The following is a 21,185-nucleotide window of genomic DNA, read 5'->3' on the forward strand; positions in this document are numbered from 1 at the left end:
AAATAAATCTTAAAAAAAAAAAAAGAAATGCACGTGCGCACATACCCTCCCCCACCATTGTCAGTGTTTTTATATTTTCTTCATATAAACGCACAGCATTGCTTGCAATCCCTAAACCACTTTATCTTTCGTTAAAACTGAGTATACCATCTCTTCTCACTAGACAGGGAGCGTTAACTTGCCACAAATGAACAAAAGCAATATAGTCTGCTCACTAGAGAAGGCTTCCCTGTAGCCTTTACACACACCTTCCACCCCCGCTCCATTCATCCCTGCCCTGTGTGGCTCATGAATGCTTTCTCCTTCAAAACTTTAGGCCGTTGTTTTTCTAGTAGTGTTAGTTAAGCCTCAGAGGGAATTTCTAAAACATAGAATGTCCACCATGGTTCTCTTCCACCCCACTTCAACTCACTCCCACCTCCATCCACTCAACAGAGAAATGGCCTTTCTTGCATAACGGCCCGCCATCTTGCTAATCCCAGGAGAGCTTACGTAGGGTCCAAGTAGGATCTCTATGTCCATACTGGTGTTCTAGTATTCAGTGCCATGTCCAGAGTAAACCTGATGTTATCTCTGGATAAATTGAGCTGCACAGCAGGCAGGCTAACCGTCGCCAGGAAGAGGACCATATACTTATGTAGATGGGCTGGTTCAACCCATCCCCAGGCAGAGCAGAGCAGAGCTGAGCTGAGCTGATTCTGGTTCTTGCTCCTGCTTCCAGCTCAGATCCATCTTGGGATCTTTCTGTGAAAACAGCCGCACCACCTTCCTCTGAGAAACCATCTCTTACCGAGTCTTACAAGGATCAAGCCAACAGCAGGACATTGCACTGAGATGATACTCAGGATTCAGATTTAAACAGGCACTCGTTTTATTGACTACTCAAGAAAAAATAATCTGTCAATTATCTAGTCAAAGATGATGTTCTATTCAAAGAATGAGAAAGACTGTAGAAAGTTAATGTAAATGTTCATTAAATTCCCTACCCTGTCTTGGGGCAACTAACGAGTGTTTCTCTGCCCAACAATTACCTCTTTCTGAGGATTGCTGCATTTTAAGGAAGTGACTCACATCTCATTGGAAATTATTAATGTGCAAAGGACAAGATGTCCGAGCAGCCAGTACACTTCAGGCTGCTTTGCAGCTAGGGGGAAATTTTAATCACATCATTTGAGTAGCGTTATTCATCCTACTAAGTGCCTGAAATGTGATAACCATCGGGACTGGTATTTTAGGTGAAGAATTCACTTGCTTCCCTGTGCCTCTTGTTTTAGTATGTCATTACAAAGTTAAATGGTCCTTTGGCAAGTGATCTTGAGATTTCTACACCTTCATAAAGCATTTCCTGCTCAAGGGTTTGTACATCCCTGGGGTGTCTTCAGGTTACAAGGACTATTAATTGTTGTTATTTAACTTCTTAATCATGTTCTCTTTCTCCTGGGAGCTCTGAAGCTTACTGTCTTCAAGCAGCCAGGTTAATGGAGTTTGCCTTTGGAGATTAACATTATTGTAAGGAATTTATTGCTTTGCTTGGCAACACTTATGTCAGCTTTCACATTAAGGGTGGAAATGCAGAGCTCTTGGTAGGAGGGCATTCAAGCAACCTGCACAAGGAGATGAGGTCATCTTCCCTCCTGTTACTTGTCACCTTACACACGGTCCCTCCTTGGTTACTTGAGGAAGGTCTAGAGCCCAACAAGGAAGCAGGTGAACTAGCTTCAACTTAATCTTTTCACATTGCCTTTCTGCGGTCCTCTGATACTTCCTCCCTAAAACTGGTGCCATTCCCAGGCTTAAAACAGATGAAGTTGCTTCTTAGATTGGGTTCCCTACTGCATAAGGCATTGGCTGCAGAGAGCAATGAGGAGTGTTAAGACGGGAAGATAAGTGAGGGAGAATTGATAGATGGCTCTTCTTCCTATAGGAAAAAGAATTAACCACGGTAATGCTTGCCATCCGTACTGCAGCTCAACTTTGTAAATCAGGCTGTCTCTGTGTGTATGTCTCTCTGTTTCTGTCAGTGTGTGTTTGACTCTGTGTGTATGTCTCTGTTTCTGTGTGTGTATGTGTTTTCTATTCCTCCTGTGTTTCTCTGTCTCTCTGTGTCATTTCTGTCTCTCCTGTGTTTCTCTGTCTCTATCTCTGTGTATCTCTTTGTCTCTATGTATATGTCTCTGTGTGTGTTTCTGACTTTGTGTATATGACTCTGCATGCCTGTCCCTCTGTCTCTGTGTGTGTGTCTCTCTGACTATGCGTATGTTCCTGTTTCTCTGTATGTATGAGTGTGACTTTTCTGTCTCTCCTGTGTTTCTCTGTCTCTGACTCTGTGTGTATGTTTCTGCCTCTGTGTCTGTCTCTCTGTCTCTGTGTGTGTCTTTTCTGTCTCTCCTGTGTTTCTCTGTCTCTCTGTCTCTCTCTGACTCTGTGTGTACGTTTCTGCCTCTGTGTCTGTCTCTCTGTCTCTGTGTGTGTCTTTTCTGTCTCTCCTGTGTTTCTCGGTCTCTCTCTGCCCATCTCTGTGAGTCTCTCTGTATGTCTTTCTGTGTATATCTTTCTCTGGCTCCACAACTCACTTCCTCTAGTTTCTCCCTTCCCCACTTTCTCCTCTTTCTCTCCCTAACTGTCTTCCTTCTCTCTCCAATTATCTTCAACCTCCATCCCAGTTAACAGACACTTGATGAGCTAAAGTCAAATGAGCAAAACAAAGCAAAACAAAACAAGACACTGGGGTCGAGCCACATAGCTTTAGGCACACTGCCCTAAATGACCCAGGAGATTGAAACAGGCTCAGCAGACACCTTCTCTTCTCTCCCAAGGCTGGTCCTGATTCTGCTTCCACCCCTCTCCCAGGCCCCTGCTTCCTTCCATTATTTTTTTTTTTTATGCCTTGCATTGTCCTTGCCTTGATCAATTTTATTCTAATCATATGGATGTCTAACTGAATAGGCATTAGATGTAAAAAGGGGATTATCCCTAAAAGTTAAGCTTAAAGATACACTTTACCTTAATGCACGTGTACCTGAAACCAGTCTGAACTGAGTTGACTCTACTTACTTTGTACCTGGATATGCTGGAAATACGTTTTAGTAGAAACTGTCCAAGTTTGATGGTCATGGAGAAAGGAATACTTATTTCATTATGTGGAGGGTAGGGGGTTGCTACTTGGTTCAGTGGGATCCTGGATTATTAATAGGTTGCTAGATGCATTGGTCAAAGTGGAGTTTACATTATAGCACATTATTAAAATTACTAGACACCTTACATTTGGTCTTCATCAAGCCACTTGAGGATCCTATCTGAATTTTCTCCCAGAACTTTTAGGCCACCTCCAAGAAAGTCTCTATCTAAAAACCAAATGGAAAACATACATCTATTTATATCAAACTCCAAAAGCCAGGATCCCTAGACCTATCTATCACAGCATCTCTAACTGACTGATCAGTCATGGTGTGCCCTAAGGTTGCTATGGCCCAAGGATCAACTGAATTATAAATAAATTGCATTGATAGAGCTGAAAAGATGGTTCAGCAGTTAAGAGTGTGTCCTGCTCTATAGAGGATCCTAGTTTGATCCCCTAGCATGCACAGCTGCCTATAACTTCAGGTCCATGGGAGCTAGTACCCTCTCCTGTCCCCAGGTGGGCACTGCACTCATGTGCACAAACCCATGTAAAGACACTCATGCATACATATTTTTTTTTAATTAGAGTATTTTAAAGTGGATTGCACTAAATAGTTGCATTAATATGAGCTTCAGTGGATATATCAGGATTCCAGGGGACAGGGCTGGACTGTCTTTAAGTGTTCCACACATCCTGAGGTAACTTCTGGCTTGTAAGTGGCCAGTGATGCTCATTTGCCTATAGATAATTATTACGTTGGACTTGCCAGGGTCCTGTCCAGCACTGCACAGACAGATCACAGATCCTCAACTTGTTCTCTTGTCCCAAGCCACTCCTTTTTGGGACAATCCTGACCCTATACTGCCTAAATTTTCATTGTCATGAACCAACAGGATGTGTGTGTGTGTGTGTGTGTGTGTGTGTGTGTGTGCCTAAAAATTGACATCAATTGGTGATCGATGTTTGCTTTGTTTAAGGGGAGTTGGTCACTAGTTGTTAATGATCTTAGTCAGAGAGGAAACAAAGAATAAGAGGTTAAATTCGGGGATCTTTATTTCTCTTTCTTTTTCTTCTATTCTTTTTCTCCAGTATCTAACATTAGAGGGGAAAGGGGGAGAAGGGGTGAAAAGAAAAAAAGGGGGATATAGGAATGATAGGATAAAAGGTTAGATTATTGAATGTACTTTATGACTTAACAATATCAAAAAGCCAAATATTTTTATCTTTGTATGGAATTTTGTATATTTGATATGAATTTAAGGTTTTTTAACATATATATATATAACATATAAATATACAAATATTTATATATATAAATGTTTCAACTTTTGTTCAAGGTATTGTACCTATACAACCCATTTATTATGCAATGTGAAGTTGTAGTCTTTGAAAGCTGCTACTGTTAGTGATAGTTAAAAAAAAATGCAAGTTACTAGTCAGTAAAATCTTGTGGTCATGCTAGGTTATAGTGAAGTCTATTACAGAAATAAGCTTTATTTAGCTTCCTGTAGAAAATTTCAAAGTTAAACAGATAGTAGATAGCAAGAAATAAGCAACATTTTCCTGTTCAGATGTACTATAGACAGATAGATGATCTTCAAAAACCTCAGAGATCTACAGAATATGATATTTATTCTTTTGGTTTTTTATTTGTTTGTTTTGATTTTTTTTTATTTTGAGACAGGGTTTCTTTGTATAGCTCTGGATGTCCTGGAACTCACTTTGTAGACCAGGCTGGCCTCGAACTCAGAAATCTGCCTGCCTCTACCTCCCAAGTGCTGGGATTAAAGGCATGCACCACAACTGCCCAGCTTAAGGCTCCCCCTCCCCCCAAATAAAAGGCTAGGGAAACATCTGCTCCTGGCAGTACCCCTAAAACACTCCAAAGAAGATGATGAGCATCAGAGAACCTCCTTATGGAGTTTGCTTCAAATGTTGCAAATCTGCCATTGCCCAGCAAACTGTCCTTCCCTGGACTGCTGACAATATCCCGTCTAAACTTGACAAACCAGATGGAAGGAAGTTGACTGCCGAGCTTTGCTAAAACAAAGTCGGCAAGTCCTACAATATTACTGCTTCACAAGAAAGCCTGCAATATTACTGCTTCACAAGAAAGCCTGTCAGATATTCTGGGCCCAAAGGCCAGAGGTGATGATCCAACAACACTGAGAATCCTTGGGAAACTTTCCAGGTAGTCAGCAGTCCCTCTCATTTCTATAGTTTTGGAAGTGGCTTCCTCTACACTTCCTGCGTACTCAGGTAATATTGATCCTTCTCAGGTCTCTGATGGGGTTGAAGGTTAGATAGTTATAGTTTCACACTTAAGCTTAAGTTGTTTAGGATTCCCCATCCAGACTCGGAGGAAGTCTATGTATGAAGTAGCTAAAGAGAGGTCATTAGCAATGTGACAAACATTCAAGTTTATACATTTTATTAAAGATTTAATTTTATGTGTAAGGTTATGTTGCTCGCATATATGTCTGTATATTATGCACGTGCATTGTGTGCAGAAGCCACACGTGGGCTTTACATCCCCAGGAACCAGAGTTACAGATGGTTGTTAGATCCATGTTAGCATGTCAGATGGTGTCCTTGATCAGGTCATGTTTAAGCAGTCTTGTTGAGTCCTTATGCTGTAGCCTCTGGCATTCCTAGGAAAAGATACACAATCTTTCTGCTGCCTCCTCTGTTATGATAGCCTTAGGAGTGAATTGTTTTATAGGGTATCCATTGGGGCTGAGCTTCACAATTCTGCATTTTGATTGTGTTTTTCTGTCTGCCCCAAAGAGAACTTTCCTTGGTGAGGGGTGATGACTACAATTCCCTGTTGCTCTAAGGACGTATATTTAGAATGTAGTTAGAGATGATGGTGGTCTAGACAGTGCTGATTGTATAATCTCCTCCAAGATCCATGGATTCACTGCGTACTTGGCTAGGTTTCCAGCAACAGGCATAATTCCCCTCTTGTTAAAAGTCTTAAGTCTAATTATATCTGTTGCTTACCACCGAGTAGTGTGTGTCACTACTACAAACTGTGGGTTATTTTGTCATGCTCTTCATTGTTGTAGTTCATAGGCATCATACCCACATATGACTATTGGTTGCATCTTCTCTTTGGAAACTTGCACGATGCCTTCTGTTTCCATTAAAGCTAGTCCAAAGGGAGGAGGCATTCAGGTTAGTTCTATGTTAGAGGTCTCTTGGCCTTGTGTATTTAAGTGCATGATGTCTATTGCATTAGGGACTTACCATGAAAAGGTGTTGCTTTCTGGCTTGCTCCCATGGCTTGCTCCCATGCTTTCCTATAGAACCCAGGATCAGCAGCTCAGAGATGGCACCACCCACCTTGGGATACAGCCCAATTGTGATCACCAATTGTGAAAATGCCTTAGAGCAGGATTTCATGGAGTTGTTTCTTCAACTGAGGCTTCTTCCTCTCTGAGGATTCTATCTCGTGTCAAATTAACACATAAAACCAGCCAATACAACTTTGACCAATAAATCAAAAAAGGAATTCCCTTCTGTAGTGTTGGGGTTATGTTAGATGGTCTTCAGTTTTTGAAGCAGCATTAACCCAGAAGGGAAATCTTTCCTTTAAATTACTATTTTGTATTTATGCATCAACTTGTATGTATTATAGATATTGTAAAGTAGACGATTAATGGTTCCTTTTAACTTTGCTGATTTCTGCAGTCAGTCCAGTGTATGTACTCACATCTGAACATCTGGAATTAGGAACTACAGAGAGAACATATGTTTTTTGTCTTTTTTAGTTTGAGTTACCTTGCTCAGTACGGTTACTATTTCCCAGTTCTATTTACCTGAAAATTTTATTATTCATTTTTCTTTCCAGCTGAATAGCATTCCATTACGTATCTGTACCATATTTTCATTATCCATTTATCTATTGAAGGACATTTAGGATGTTAACATTTACTAACTATTATAAATAGAGCAGCAATGATTGTGGCTGAGCAAGTACCTGTTGAGTAAGATAGAGGGTCTTCTGGACATTTGCTAAGAATTGGTATAGCTGAGTCATATGGTAAGTGCCCTAGTGAGGGTTACTATTGCTGTGATGAGATACCATGACAATAAAGCAAGTTGTGGAGGAAAGGGTTTATTTTTCTTAGAGTTGCACATTGTAGTCTGTGGGCCTGTGTACTGTAGTCTTTCCACAGAGATCTCCAGCCCTGCCAGGTGCAAGCAAAAGGGAGAGGGTATGAGCAGGAAGGGGGAGCCATCTCCTCTGCTTCTGCTACTGCAGCTGCCTCCACCTCTGTCTTCAGCATTGCGGTCTCAGTTGCTCCATGTCTCCCTGCACTGAGTCAGGCTGGGCACACTAGCCAGCAAGGAGTGTGACGGAGGCTCAGGTGGTGTTTTGGGAGAGCAGACCTCTTCCCAAGTGGAGGTGTTACAGCTCTGATGACAGGAATCCTATGATGAGTGATGAATAGTGGGCCAGGAGTCAGTTCACTGGCCATATTGATCCCAAGACCAGTTTTCCTCCCACTGGGAGAGGAGCCAGGAGCTGGGAGAACATCTGGTGGTGAATAGCTGTATAAGATTGTGAAAGAGAATCCGGTGAAGCTCTGGTACAGCTCTCTCAAATATTAAATTGTTTACACAGATTAATGGAGGAACATGCGGACAAGGGACTAAGGACAGATGAAAATCTCAAAGGGTTTCTGGGGCTTATCAGTAAGAGACACTTGTCTTCCCTCCAAACTGTGGGTTTCAGCATACACACCAAAACTGTTCGGTTTTTGTTTTTGTTCTCCTCATTGATTTAGTGTCATAATGGGTGTTAAACCAAGGCCTCCGTCACTCCAGGCAAGTGCTTTACCTGTGAGTAGCCCCCATCCCTTTTGGTACTGTGTAATTTGGGACATAGACTTGTGATCCTTCTGTCTCAAACCCCAGAGTAGCTGAGATTTCAGAGAATTCCCAGGAAACTTGGTTTCAAAAACTATCCTAAAGAGTTTGTGGTGTGTCCTAGTGTAGCTTCTTGCTCCGTTATTTTAAAGTAAAATTGACTCAATGTGATTTTTTTCTGCCTGCGGTAAGATTCTAGGAACCCCTGAGCTTTTAAAGTCACAGCATTGATCGGATTAAGAAGTAAACTTTAATACACATTACTATCAAAGGATGCACTCATATTCTCACAATGCCCTTTGTAAATTTGGGATTTTTAAAGCAGCCTAATTCCAGTTACATACAACCCATGGGCTATAAACCCTAAGCCTTCTTTGGTTAAGGGCAGTCCTTCGCATAGACTTCTGGGAAATGTAGTCTCTCTCAGCATGACCCCGTTAGACAGGACTCTGGTCTCTGTGCTTCCGGGTTCATTTTGCATTTGTGATTCTCCAAACTCTGCGGCGTTCTCAAAGTTGGGACAGTGTGGCTTGTTCTTCGCGCTTAACATGGAGGTTGGTCCGGGGTGCAGCCTAGCCTTGCAAACCTCAGGAACTGTGCGGGTGGGCGGGTCCGGCGTGCTGGGAGCCGGGGAGGGCTGGGCGGGAGGCGGAGAGAAGCCTACATGGATGTGCCAGAGTGCCAGGGTGGGGCGCACGCACGGTGCAAGGAGTGAAAGCTCTGTGAGGACAGAGAGGCTGCCAGAGTCAACCTCCTGCTTCAGGGACCTGAGAAGTGGCCTGCTAGTGCAAGAATGGAGAACGGAAAGCGGAGTCCTGTCTAGTGACGTCATGTTTAGAGGGACTCCATTTCCCACAAGTCTATGCGAAGATCTCCAAAAGAGCTCTGTTGCCCAAGGATTTTCACTGCCTTTAGGCTACTTTAAAAATACCAGATTTAAAAATGGTGTTGTAGGAATATGATTCCACCCTTCAGTGTCAATGTGTATTGAGTTTACGTCTTACTTTGATCGATATGTTGCGACTTTAAAAGCTCAGGGGTGCCTACCATCGTATGGCAGGAGGGGAAATGCACATTGACTCAATTTTACTTTATGATAACGGAGCAAGACGCTACACTGAGACACACCACTTGGCAAAAGCCGGGTGGCTTGGCTGACCGTGCGGAGGCAGGCTGTGATGAGAGCTCGCACCGCCCCTTGGCTGGGGAAGCTTGCTCTTACTAGCTTTCACAGTGCTGTTGTCAGATTCCTCAGGAAATCTAGAGCAAGCAGGTTTTTCTGGGCCCTCCTGTATTCTATGACAGGCCCAAGACTCTGGTTTTGAGTTCGTGTGGCTCATAGTTTCCAGGACGGGGAGTTCTGCGGGGGAGTTTGGCTTATGGGGTGTTCGTCCCATTTTCTTTGGAATAAATTGTTGGTTTTCAGGGCGGCTCCCTTTGGATAGGAATTCCTCCTTTACCCACTGTGACCAGAACCCTCACACTCACACACCCTTATGAGGCAAAAAAACAAAACAAAACAAAACAAAAACAAAAAAAAACCAAAACAAAACAAAACAAACAAACAAACAAAAACCCTCATAAAGGAGGCACTCTGCGCTTTGTACCGTCCCAGCTATCACTGATCCCATAGTGCAGAGTGGAAAATACTAGAAGATATTACCACATAAAATTGCACCAGAGACTCCAATGTCAGAAATTTGGTGTTGTGTGGAAAGATTGAGAGATGAAGTTGAAGAGCTGTGGCTCACTCAGCGTCCTGTGATTGTATACAGCCGCTGTTCACCCTGTCCTTTGTATACAGCTGGCTGCACATTCTGCCATTTGTATACAGCTGCTGCTCACTGTGCCCTTTGTATACAGCCGCTGCTCACTGTGCCCTTTGTATACAGCCGCTACTCACCCTGTCCTTTGTATACAGCCGGCTGCACATCCTGGCATTTGTATACAGCCGCTGTTCACTGTGCCCTTTGTATACAGCCAGTGCTGACCCTGCCCTTTGTATACAGCCGCCGCTCACCCTGCCCTTTCTATACAGCTGTCTCCTCACCCTGCCATTAGCGCTGTTTTTGGCACACTTAAGTCAAATTTATTTGTGTGCTGGAGACTGACTTACAGCATTAAAATCGATACTTAAGAAGCATGAGCTTTAAACTACAGTATCGTAAATACCAGTATTTTCTATGTATTATCCAAGTATAATTAAAATAATATGGACACTTTCTAGTCAATGTCACTAATGTTCAGGAAACTAAGAACATGTAATTTTACAGTTTACAGTGTGGAAAGTACATTTCTTATACCTTAGATCCTGTTTCTTAAAAGGTAGTTGTGAAACAGCAAATGCTTATATCACAGGTCACACATGCATGCATTTAATATATATCTATATGTAGATACACATTTATCTTTAATATATTTATCAAACAGACCTATTTAAAATAAAATGCCAAATTCAAGGCTACCTGTGCTATGTGAGATTGTCAAAAATAATTTATTTTTTAAATAGAAGCACTTGTTTCTCTATCAAAGGAACATTTTTCAGTCCCCACCAGGCACATGGTGGTTTATAATTGTCTATAACTGCAGTTCCAGGGAACCAGTAACATCTTCTGGCCTACAGGATAACCATGTTGTATACCAACATACAAGCTGGCAAAAATGTATGCACAAAACTAAAAATAAATAACTTAAAAAATTAAACATTATGAGGCCTATAGAGTTAGCTCTGGAGTTGAGAGTTCTTGTGGTTTTTGCTAGGTATGCATATAATGTATAGTGTATAATTTTTGGTAAGTATAAAATAATGTGATTTCATAAGGTCTGGTGTCATTTTCCCTTATCTCACCCCCTACCCTCCATCTGTACTGCCCTCCCTCCCTCTTCCCACTTGAAGGCCCCACCAGGCTTTCCCTTTTCCCACTTCAGAGCACCTGTGACCTGCTACTCCTCTTACTCATGCCCCTCCCCACATGCTCCCTTTATACTTTACTGGTTTCCATGGTTACGTCATTGCTATATAACTCACCTCTGAAGATTTGGAGCTAGGAAGTGCTGTTGAGAGAACTTGTGGCATTTGTCTGGGTCAACATAGTCTTTCCTGGGTCCACAAATTTACCTGTCAAGTATATGAATTGTTTTACAGCTTAATAGTGTGTCATGGTGTGAGGATATGATGTTTTTTATTATTCATTTGTCAGTTAAAGGAGATTTAGATTATTTGTATTTCCTAGCTATTATGAAAAGAGAAGTAACCTACCTGGTCGCTCTGGCTTTTGTGGAGGATGGTGTACAGCCCTTGCACGTGCTGACAGGTGGTGTAGCTGACTCCTAGGGTACATGAACATTTAGCTGTTGATATAGTCTCCATGCTGACTTCCAGAGTTACTGTACGTTTGCAGTCTTAGCGACAGTGAAGGTTCCTTTTTATCCAGTCCTTACCAGCATTTGTTGTCAGTTATTTTGTTGATCTTAGCCTTTCTAGCTATGGTGAGATGGAATCTTGAAGTTGTTTGAATTTGATTTCCCGAATAGCTAAAGATGATGAACAGTTTTCGAGATACATTATTATTATTTTCTTTTTAGCCATTTTCATTTCTTCTGTTGAGAATTCTGTTTAAATTCCTAGCTCGTTTTTAAAATTGTGTCATTTGATTCCTTAAATCTTTGTTTTTTGAGTTCTTTGTATATTTTGGGTACTGATCCCCAGACAGATGTGCAGACGCCAGAGTTTCTCTCCCATCCTGTGGGGTTGTGCTCAGCTCAGTTGGTTGTTTCCTGAGCTGCTGGAGGCTGCCTGTTAGTCAGCCTGGCAACCATGACTGAGGAGTGAGGATGATTATAGGAAAGGCAGGGAGATGCAAGAGACAGAGCTGGGAGGGCTGTTGGTCAATACCACGCCAGCTGTGAGTGTATTTTCTCAGTGTCTTTTAAAGGCAAGCAAGAGAAAGCATGACTAACTCCAGGAAGTTAAACAATGACTACAAATGCTTATGTGGAGGAGTTAATGATACTCGGTATCTAAATTCGACCAAGGCCATTTTGTTCAGGCTTGGGCAGTCTCTCAAGGACATACGCTTAAGCGCAGGAACTTAGCAGGATATAATGTACTTCTTAACTAAAGACAAAGAAAGATGTCAGCAGGCTCATTCATGATTAACCATAGGCAAGAACTCAGCCAAAGTTAATTCCAGATGTGCTCCGCACACTTAGTTGTACCTAATTCTTTAGTTCTATGGAATCCCATCTCTCCCATCGTTGGCCTTAATTTGTGGGCAAATGGAGTCCTGTTTAAAACGTTCCTTGGCACCTATATGTTGCAGAATACTGCTTATGTGTTCTCCTAGCAATTTAGTGTTTCAGGTTTCAAACTTGATTCCAAGTGTATCAAACTTTGTGCAGGGCAATAGATACAGGTCTACTTTCATTCTTCTGCATGTGGTCATCCAGTTTTCCAAACATTATTTATCGAAGGTATTATCTTTCTTTCCAGTGGTTTTTTTTTTTTTTTTTTTTTTTTTTTTTTTTTTTTTGCCTCTGTCAAATATCAGATTGAGACAATCCTAAATTTTCAGGATAAAAACAACCTGATCATGGCATATGATCTTATGACATCCGCTTGTATTGGTGTCTTAGTCAGGGTTTCTATTCCTGCACAAACATCATGACCAAGAAGCAAGTTGGGGAGGAAAGGGTTTATTTGGCTTACATTTCCATACTGCTGTTGATCACCAAAGGATGCAGGACTGGAACTCAAGCAGGTCAGAAAGCAGGAGCTGATGCAGAAGCCATGGAGGGATGTTCTTTACTGGCTTGCTTCCACTGGCTTGCTCAGTCCACTCTCTTATAGAACCCAAGACTGCCAGCCCAGAGATGGCACCACCCACAAGGGGCCCTCCCCACTTGATCACTAATTGAGAAAATGCCTTACAGCTGGATCTCATGGAGGCACTTCCCCAACTGAAGCTCCTTTCTCTGTGATAACTCCAGCTGTGTCAAGTTGACACAAAGCTATCCAATACAATTGGTTTTCATGATGCTGTCACTCATGAGGTCTCCACTGCAACTGAGGCTGCACTTGCCACCAGTGGCCTCTCCTGGCCTTTCACAGTGCTAAATCCCAACTGGTTTTCCTTGCCTGCATGGCTTCAGCATCAGTACCATGTGGGAGAATCGTCCATGATGAAGTCCAGATGGTGGTCTGTTAGTCCTTTCCACCACAGTCTCCCTGTGCTGACTCTGAAGAAATCACCCTCAAAAGATAGTACCTTAATGATGCTGATCTCCTTCTAATCACAGCTGATTTCTTAGTCCCAGCTAAGCTGCATGAATTGTCCCAGGAAAGAAAAAAATGCATGTACCATAGAAAACTTTGAACTTTGTATGCACAAAACAGAAAAACTTTCTATGGTGGTTTGAATGAAAATGGCACCATAGGTTCATATTCTTGAATACTTGTTCTCCATTGGTGAACTGTTTGGGAAGGATCAAGAGGTGTGGCCTGGTTGGTGGTGTGTCATTGGAGGCAAGCTTGAGGCTTCAAAAGACTCCCACAATCCTCAGTTTGTTTCCCCTACCCTCTTCTGGTTTCTCTTCGGCTGGGACTGAAAAGTGAGCTGTGATTACCAAAAGACCAGCACTGCTGACACGAACCCATTACTTTACTGAGACAAGTAATATTTGTTAGCTGGGACGGAGAAATCAGTTGTGATTAAAAAGGGGCCAGCAACATTGAGCTTCTGTCTTCTGTGATTATTTCCACAGCACTTGGAGTGGTGTGGAGTGGTGTGGAGGGGGCCCAGACTGGATTCCAAAAATAACTGGATTGGGTAGTGTATGAGTCTCCTACATGGTGTTGATTTTGAAGGCATGAAGTGGTGATGTGAAAACATCTGGAGCTTGGCACTGGAGAGGCCACTGTTGAAAGGGTTGCCTCATTGACAGTGCAGACCTGGAGAGCTACAGTGTCATGGAAAGTGGATCCATGCAAGTATCAAAACTACGCACCATGACCAAGTTGCTCTTTTCCTGGAAATGCGGGCTTGGTTCAGTTCCTTTGGGGCTGTCTACCTAGGATTGGAGTAGCTGGATCACTTAAGTAGTTATATTTTGATTTTTTTTTTTAAGAAGGTACAGAGTGATTTTTACAGTCTGCTCCAATTTACATTGACACCAGTTGAGTATCAATGTTGCTGTTACCCATGATCATTTCCAACAGCTTTGCTTTGCACATTTCGCATGAGAATAAATTCTGAAACCAGTCTGCAGGCTGCTCAGGGAACCCCTGGGACTTTGCATGCTGTCATCATCAGGAAATCTTTTGACAGGCTGCAGGTGGTCTTACAAAGCAAGGAAAGTAGAGGCGCTACATAGGTTCATATGTATATACACTTATGTGCAACACAGTCCAGAGCATGGGGGATTGTCTGTGGTAATATCAATGGGATTATTATTTCAGACATGAAAAGGCAGTAAAAGATGATCTTAGCCATAGAGAGTCTCCAAAGAATTTAATCTCACCAAAGTTGGAAATAACACAGGTGTTTCCAATGGGCCAGTGGTCTGAGGAAGAGAGGCACAGGAAGTATTGGCCAGCGTGTGCGCAATGAAGTCAGGGAGGAGCAGGACGCTTAGGGTACTATTGCACGGAATCGTGACTGTGTGTGACAGTCCTGTAGTGTGTATTTCAGAACCCTGGAAGACATGCTTTTGAGCATTTTAAATATACAAGTATTTGTTTCAATAAGAACATAAGCAACATTACATACCAATTTAGAACCATTTCTAGCTCTCCCCTCACCTTGGTCAAAAGGTGACTTTAAGTTTGCTGACTTTGGTATTGACATCATTAATTGTGATATTTATTTAATTGATACTATTCATTTATTTTTATTTCAGGACCTTCTCTCATTCACAGATGTGGCCATTGATTTCTCTGCAGATGAGTGTGAATGTCTGGACTCTGCTCAGTGGAATTTATATAAGGAAGTGATGTTGGAGAATTACAGCAACCTTGTGTTCCTGGGTGAGGATCACTTCCATTGTGAACTATTATTTCAATGTCAACATGGGACTGCCTCCCTGCCTTTGAAGAATATCTCATGGGAGCTTGTGCTTTTAACTACTTCCTTCCTCCCTCCCTCCTTCCCTCCCTCCCTCCCTCCCTCCCTCCCTCCTTTCTTTCTCTCTGTCTCTGTCTCTCTGTCTCTCTCTTTGTCTCTCTCAGACTCTCTCTCTCTCTTTCTTTCTTTCTCCACACTACCTTTGGTTTTTCAAGACAGGGTACCTCTATGTGCTACTGGCTTTCCTGGACTTGCTCTGTAGGCCAGGCTGGCCTCAAACTCAGAAAGCTGCCTGCCCTCTGCTTCCTAAAGGCTGGGATTGAAGGGATGCACCACCATTGCCTAGCTTGTTGANTGGTTTCATATGGCCATTTTAAAAGCAAACTCTTGTTCATATAGCCAAGAAACTCATTTCTTTCTGTGTTTTTAACAGATTTATGTGCAAAGTATTCAGCTGCAGTGGCAATGCTAGAGGCTGGCATGAGGCACAGGACACACNTGTTAAAATGTCTCACCTGTTAGCTTTAATACTTTTCCTTGTGATGAGGCTCAGGACCTGCGGGTTGTAAGTTACTCCTAAGCATCCTTTCTTTCCAGAAATATTTAAACATAAAAGTTCCCACAGTCCTTTATCATCTCTACACTTTCCTTCTATGCACAGAACTGGGTTCACATGTTGATTTCCTGGGGGAGGGAAAAGACAAGCCTCTTGTTCCTTTTCCAACAGGTCTTGCTTTCTCTAAGCCGTACCTGGTCACATTTCTGGAGCAGAGTTCAGATCCGTGGAGCGTGAAGAGGAAAGCATCAGCGGCCATCCATCTAGGTGTGTAGGAGTGAGTGAGCAGAGCTCACACGTGACAAATCAATCTGTAAAATGTGTATGGAGAAGTTGTGTTTTGGTGACAATCTCTTACTCTCAAGTGGCTTTTCCTGCATGATGTTAACCCTGACAATCTTCTTCCTTTCCCTCTGAGAAGCTTTGTATGTGTTTACAGTGACTGGCAAAGCCCTTATTTAACTTGTTTTCTTGTATCTATGTGTGTAGTGTTCTCATCTGTATACATATTTGCATGTGTGTTTGCCTGAGTATGACTGCATGTGTGCATACATACATATGTACATTGTCCCTGTGGAGGACCAGGTTGATGTCCAGAATCTTCTTTGACAGCACTTGTACCTTATTCAGTGAGACAGGGTGTCTCAGTCAAACTTAGAGTTAGTCCTAGTCATGCCTGGAATGACAAGCCGGCCACCATAGCCACCCTACATTTACAAAGGTTCTGTTGTACAAACTCCGATCTTCATGCTTGTGTGGCAGGCATGTTGACTGCTGAGCCAGCTCCATGGTCCCTGTCCCTTTATTTCTCCTGGGAGGGTCTAGATTATAACAGCCTTTTCTTTACTTTCTATGACTCAGAAAATGGGTACACCATTCTAACAGCCTTAGTAACACAGTAACACCACAGATGAGCACTCTAACTCCATTTACATGCTCGTTAGTCAAACCAGCTTCATCAGAGATTTCCTGTGTGTGCATGTGTGCATGTGTGTGCACATAACACTGCTCTTTATGAGATCAGATGACAAAATACAAGGGTTGACTTTCTCTTGCCAGCCCCTGGGTTGTAGGGAAGGAGCAGGGATGTTCAGACTTGGAGTCAGTGCTCCTACCTTCTGAGCCCTCTTGCTGGCCCTGGAATGATTTCCTATGAGCACTTGGTGTACTTTTATCTATTGCCACTTAGTCGATGACAGTGTTGTAAAACGCGGTGCTGTTATACGCCTGTATTCAGAGCTGAAAACTCCACCTCGAGATGAATGTTGCTTTGCAGAGCTTTGATGGTCTTTCAAAAATTCCTGGCTCCCAAGTTTATTCTCTTTTTCTGATTTTGACTCTCTATATTTCTGTGTTTCTGTTTTTAAGTCAAGACTCCTTTACATTGTTATGATCATATGATTAGCTCTACCCAATATATTTTTCTAGATGACAGTATTAATGTATTCTTTATTTGTTGTTTTTTTGAGACAATTATTGTATTCTTATGGACAATGAAACACATTAAGATACCTATACCATAGGTCTATTGCCAGTATTGTTATCATTTGCTTATAAAAATATTATTCCTGATTTAAAGCCATGTATATTTTCTCTCATCATTCATTAATAGTCGTTATACCTTCTAAATGAGCGCTCCTAGGAGTTTCATAACTTTTGTATTTACTGACACACATTACCAATAGCAAAACTTTATGCTGCTTCTAGATCAACCAAAATATTTTTTATTATTTGATTTTTAAGGTGATTATATTATTTTTGGTTAAATTATACCACTGTATTCATATTAAGAATAAGCGGTATAAATATAAAGTATAATGGTATGCTTTTATTGATACTTCAATACTTTTTTAACAGGATCAAAACCCCACAAATGTAAAGAGTGTGGGAAGGCCTTTGATAGGAACTCAGTCCTTATTCAACATCAAAGAATTCATACTGGAGAGAGACCCTACAAATGTGAAGAATGTGGAAAATCTTTTAACTATTCTTCCAGCCTGAAACAACACCAAAGAATTCATACTGGGGAGAAACCCTACAAATGTGAAGTGTGTGGCAAAGCTTTTAACTGTTCTTCATATCTGGGAAAGCATCAAAGAATCCATACTGGAGAGAAACGCTACAGATGTGAAGAATGTGGTAAACCTTTTACTAATTGTTCAGGATTGATTGTTCACAGAAGAGTACATACTGGAGAGAAACCCTACAAATGTGAAGAATGTGGCAAGGCCTTTAGTGTTCGCACAACACTCTCTAAACATCAGAGAATTCACACTGGAGAGAAACCTTACAAATGTGATGAATGTGGAAAGACTTTTAATGTACACTCAACACTTTCTAAACACCAGCGAATTCACACTGGAGAGAAACCTTACAAATGTGAAGAATGTGGCATGGCCTTTAATGTTCGCTGCATTCTTTCAAAGCACCAGCGAACCCATACTGGAGAGAAACCCTACAAATGTAAAGAATGTGGCAAAGCTTTTAACTGTTCTTCCAGCCTTCACCAACACCAACAAATTCATAGGGGAGAGAAACTCTATAAGTGTGATGACTGNGGGCAGGCCTTTAGCTGTTCNTCATATCTNTATAAGCATCGTCGAATCCATACTGGCATGAAACCCNNCAAATGCAAGGAATGTGGCAAAGCCTTTTACTGTTCTGTAAACCTTATTTACCACCAGAGAATTCATACTGGAGAGAAACCATATAAATGTAATGAGTGTGGTAAAGCCTTTAGCATTTGCTCAACATTTATGAAACACCAGAGAATACACAGTGGAGAAAAACCCTATAAATGCAAAGAATGTGAGAAGGCCTTTAATAATTGTTATAATCTAATTCAGCACCAAAGAATTCATACTGGAGAGAAACCCTACAAATGTAAAGACTGTGGCAAAGCCTTTAATTATACTTCAAGTCTTGCTCAACATGAAAGAATTCACACTGGAGAGAAACCTTATAAATGTGAAGAATGTGGCAAGGCCTTTAACTCTTCTTCAAATCTTAAACATCATTGGAGACTCCATACTGGTGAGAAGCCCTACAAATGTGAACAATGTGGGAAAGCCTTTAAAAACTGTTCTGGCTTTACTCGACACTATAGAATTCATACTAGAGAAAATCCAGATTAGTGCAACCATTGTTGCAAAGCCTTCCATAATCATTTACTGATAATTCAACACTAAAGAATTTATATGATAGGGAAAGGAACGAGGGAAGACCTTTAATAATAGCTCAATCCTTATTCTCCCTCCTCCATTACATGCAGGAGGGATCTTGTAATGTGAAGAAGGTGGTTGTGATGAGCAATCTATATTCATGCAACACTGAAAATTTTCATTTTACAGAAACCCTACAAATGCAAGTAATGGGGGAAATGCACATTCACCACGAGTGAATTGTAATCAAACTATATATGTACACAATGAGTTGGGAAGGAACACTGTCGAATATATGAAACTGAGACAACCGAACTCTTACAGTAAGAAGCACTGTGTACACTGTTACAAGATCAAGTATATCTTAAGAGATATAAGAGACAAATTCCAAGAGTTGTATAAAACTTAGCAAAGCAACAAATACTGCTTTTAATTGGCAGGAAAATGTTTGGTGCGATATAAAAACTCATTACACACTTTGGGATCATGCAGACTACTAGTCTGTGAGGATATCAATATCCTATAAATCCAAATTATAAGCTCAAGTTTGTCAAGTGCTAAAATCACAATGACTACTGATTTTATCAGAAGAACAAGACTGAATCCTGAAATTTCCACTTCTGTTCTTTTTCCCCAAAGACCATAGATACATTATTGGAATATGAAGTTTATTAACTTTTGTAAATAAATGAAGCTGTTACTAATGTATTGTCAATGTTGTGATTAGTATTGCATTTGTTTTACTGTTTTTTTCCTGAGTTTTATATGTTTTTTTTTTATTAAGATAGAAAAACTGCCTTAGTGAGGTGTGAAGGCTAATATTGGCTGTCCACCTGACACCTAGGAAGAAGGAACCTCAGCTGAAGAATCGTCTCTATCAGATTGGCCTGTGAGTGTGATTGTTACATTATCTTGAGTGCAATTGATGTAGAAGGGTCCAGTCCACTGTGGGCGATACCGTCCCTAGGCTGTGGACCTCGGCTGTATAAGAAAGGTCCCTGAAAACAAGACTAGGAATGAGTCACCAAATAACATTCCTCCATGATCTTTGCTCAGGTTTCTGCCTTAAGTACCTTCCTTGGGTTCCTTCAAGGATGGACTGTAATGTGTAAGATGAAATACACCCTTTCTTCCCCAAGCTGTTTTTGGGCCATGGGGTTCATCAAAGCAGAGAAACAATTGAGAACATAAAGGACCTAAGTAATGTTTTAATTACTTATTACTGGGGAATTGTGGGATATTTTTAGTCAGCTGCTAATGTTGATGTGCTTCAAGTAACTTGTAGCATATTATCCATTATGTTATATCATTATTTATCCACTCATCATAATAACTTTTATATCATGTGTTTTATAAAAGTGAAGTTAGACCCTTTTTGACTCTTGTATTCTATGTCAAATTCTGACAAAAAATTTACTATAGAACCTCCTCAGCCTTACAGTGCACACATTTCTGATTTCTTGTAGTCATTCACACTGGCTGAAATACACAATTATAGTATGATGAACTTTACCTCTGAACATGTTTTCAGAAGAATTTTAATAACTGCTGAAGTAGAGAATAATTTTGAAATAATTGACTTCTCATTATTAAATGGTCAACTGTACATCCTGAAACACGTGTATGTTTCATAAACACATACACACATATACATTTGAACTTCATAGAGCTTTGATAAATGATTGCTTTTCAATTTTGATACTAATTCTATTAGTATATTCATGCATCACATAATACATTCTTTACAAAAGTGCATGAAGTTTTATTTCACCATTTATATACTCTGATACTGTTTAATATTATTTAATGGTTTTCTGAGATAGTAAACATTGTAAGACACACATTCATTTATTATTTCATCCCATTTAAAAAAGTATTCCTCCTTTTCATTTGGTAACAATCATGATAATATTTGATGTTCATGAGATACTATGTAGAAATGAACACTTGAAAAGCTTCATATATGCTATTGTTGTTAGAAACAACAGAAAGAAAATAGTGTTTCATAGCAAGTAGAAAAACTGATAGTGAGATTCTTATTTACTTGAAAATGTGATGGAAAACTGTTGCAAGCTCTGTGTATGGTGTAAAAGTGACTGTGCTGCCATTCCATAGAATACACCAAGCTTAGGAAGACATTTTTCATTTCCTACTCATTTTTATTCCTCTCCAGCTACATGTGTGACACCGCCATTGTCCTTTAGAACCAGTGTTATGGCTCTCATTTCCTCTCCCCACTCAACTTCATCTTATCAAAAATTGGAATAACTGACATGCGCGTTCAATCTCCTTAATACTCGGGTAGTTTTATTTAGGCATTCATGGGATTCTTCATTTTAAGTGCTTATTCCTAATTGACCCAGAGTAACTAGTTGTATATGTGTATTGGTGAGTTTTTGTTACACCTCTTT

At 40.9% G+C, this 21,185-nt stretch overlaps 1 protein-coding gene across 1 annotated transcript in view; it reads left to right on the top strand.

The window, feature by feature from the left end:
• Window positions 1-19,458, top strand: part of LOC110329025 (zinc finger protein 850-like) — a 44,880-nt gene extending 25,422 nt beyond the window's left edge. The window contains 4 exon segments of the mRNA XM_021208558.2: window positions 8,380-8,550; window positions 14,894-15,020; window positions 15,785-15,880; window positions 17,471-19,458. Coding sequence (XP_021064217.2) covers window positions 8,380-8,550; window positions 14,894-15,020; window positions 15,785-15,880; window positions 17,471-18,747 — 1,671 coding nt within the window. The 3' untranslated portion in view covers window positions 18,748-19,458.
• Window positions 19,459-21,185: the final 1,727 nt, after the last annotated feature.

The sequence above is a fragment of the Mus pahari genome, chromosome 11, assembly GCF_900095145.1.
Source record: "Mus pahari chromosome 11, PAHARI_EIJ_v1.1, whole genome shotgun sequence".
NCBI classification, from domain to species: domain Eukaryota; kingdom Metazoa; phylum Chordata; class Mammalia; order Rodentia; family Muridae; genus Mus; species Mus pahari.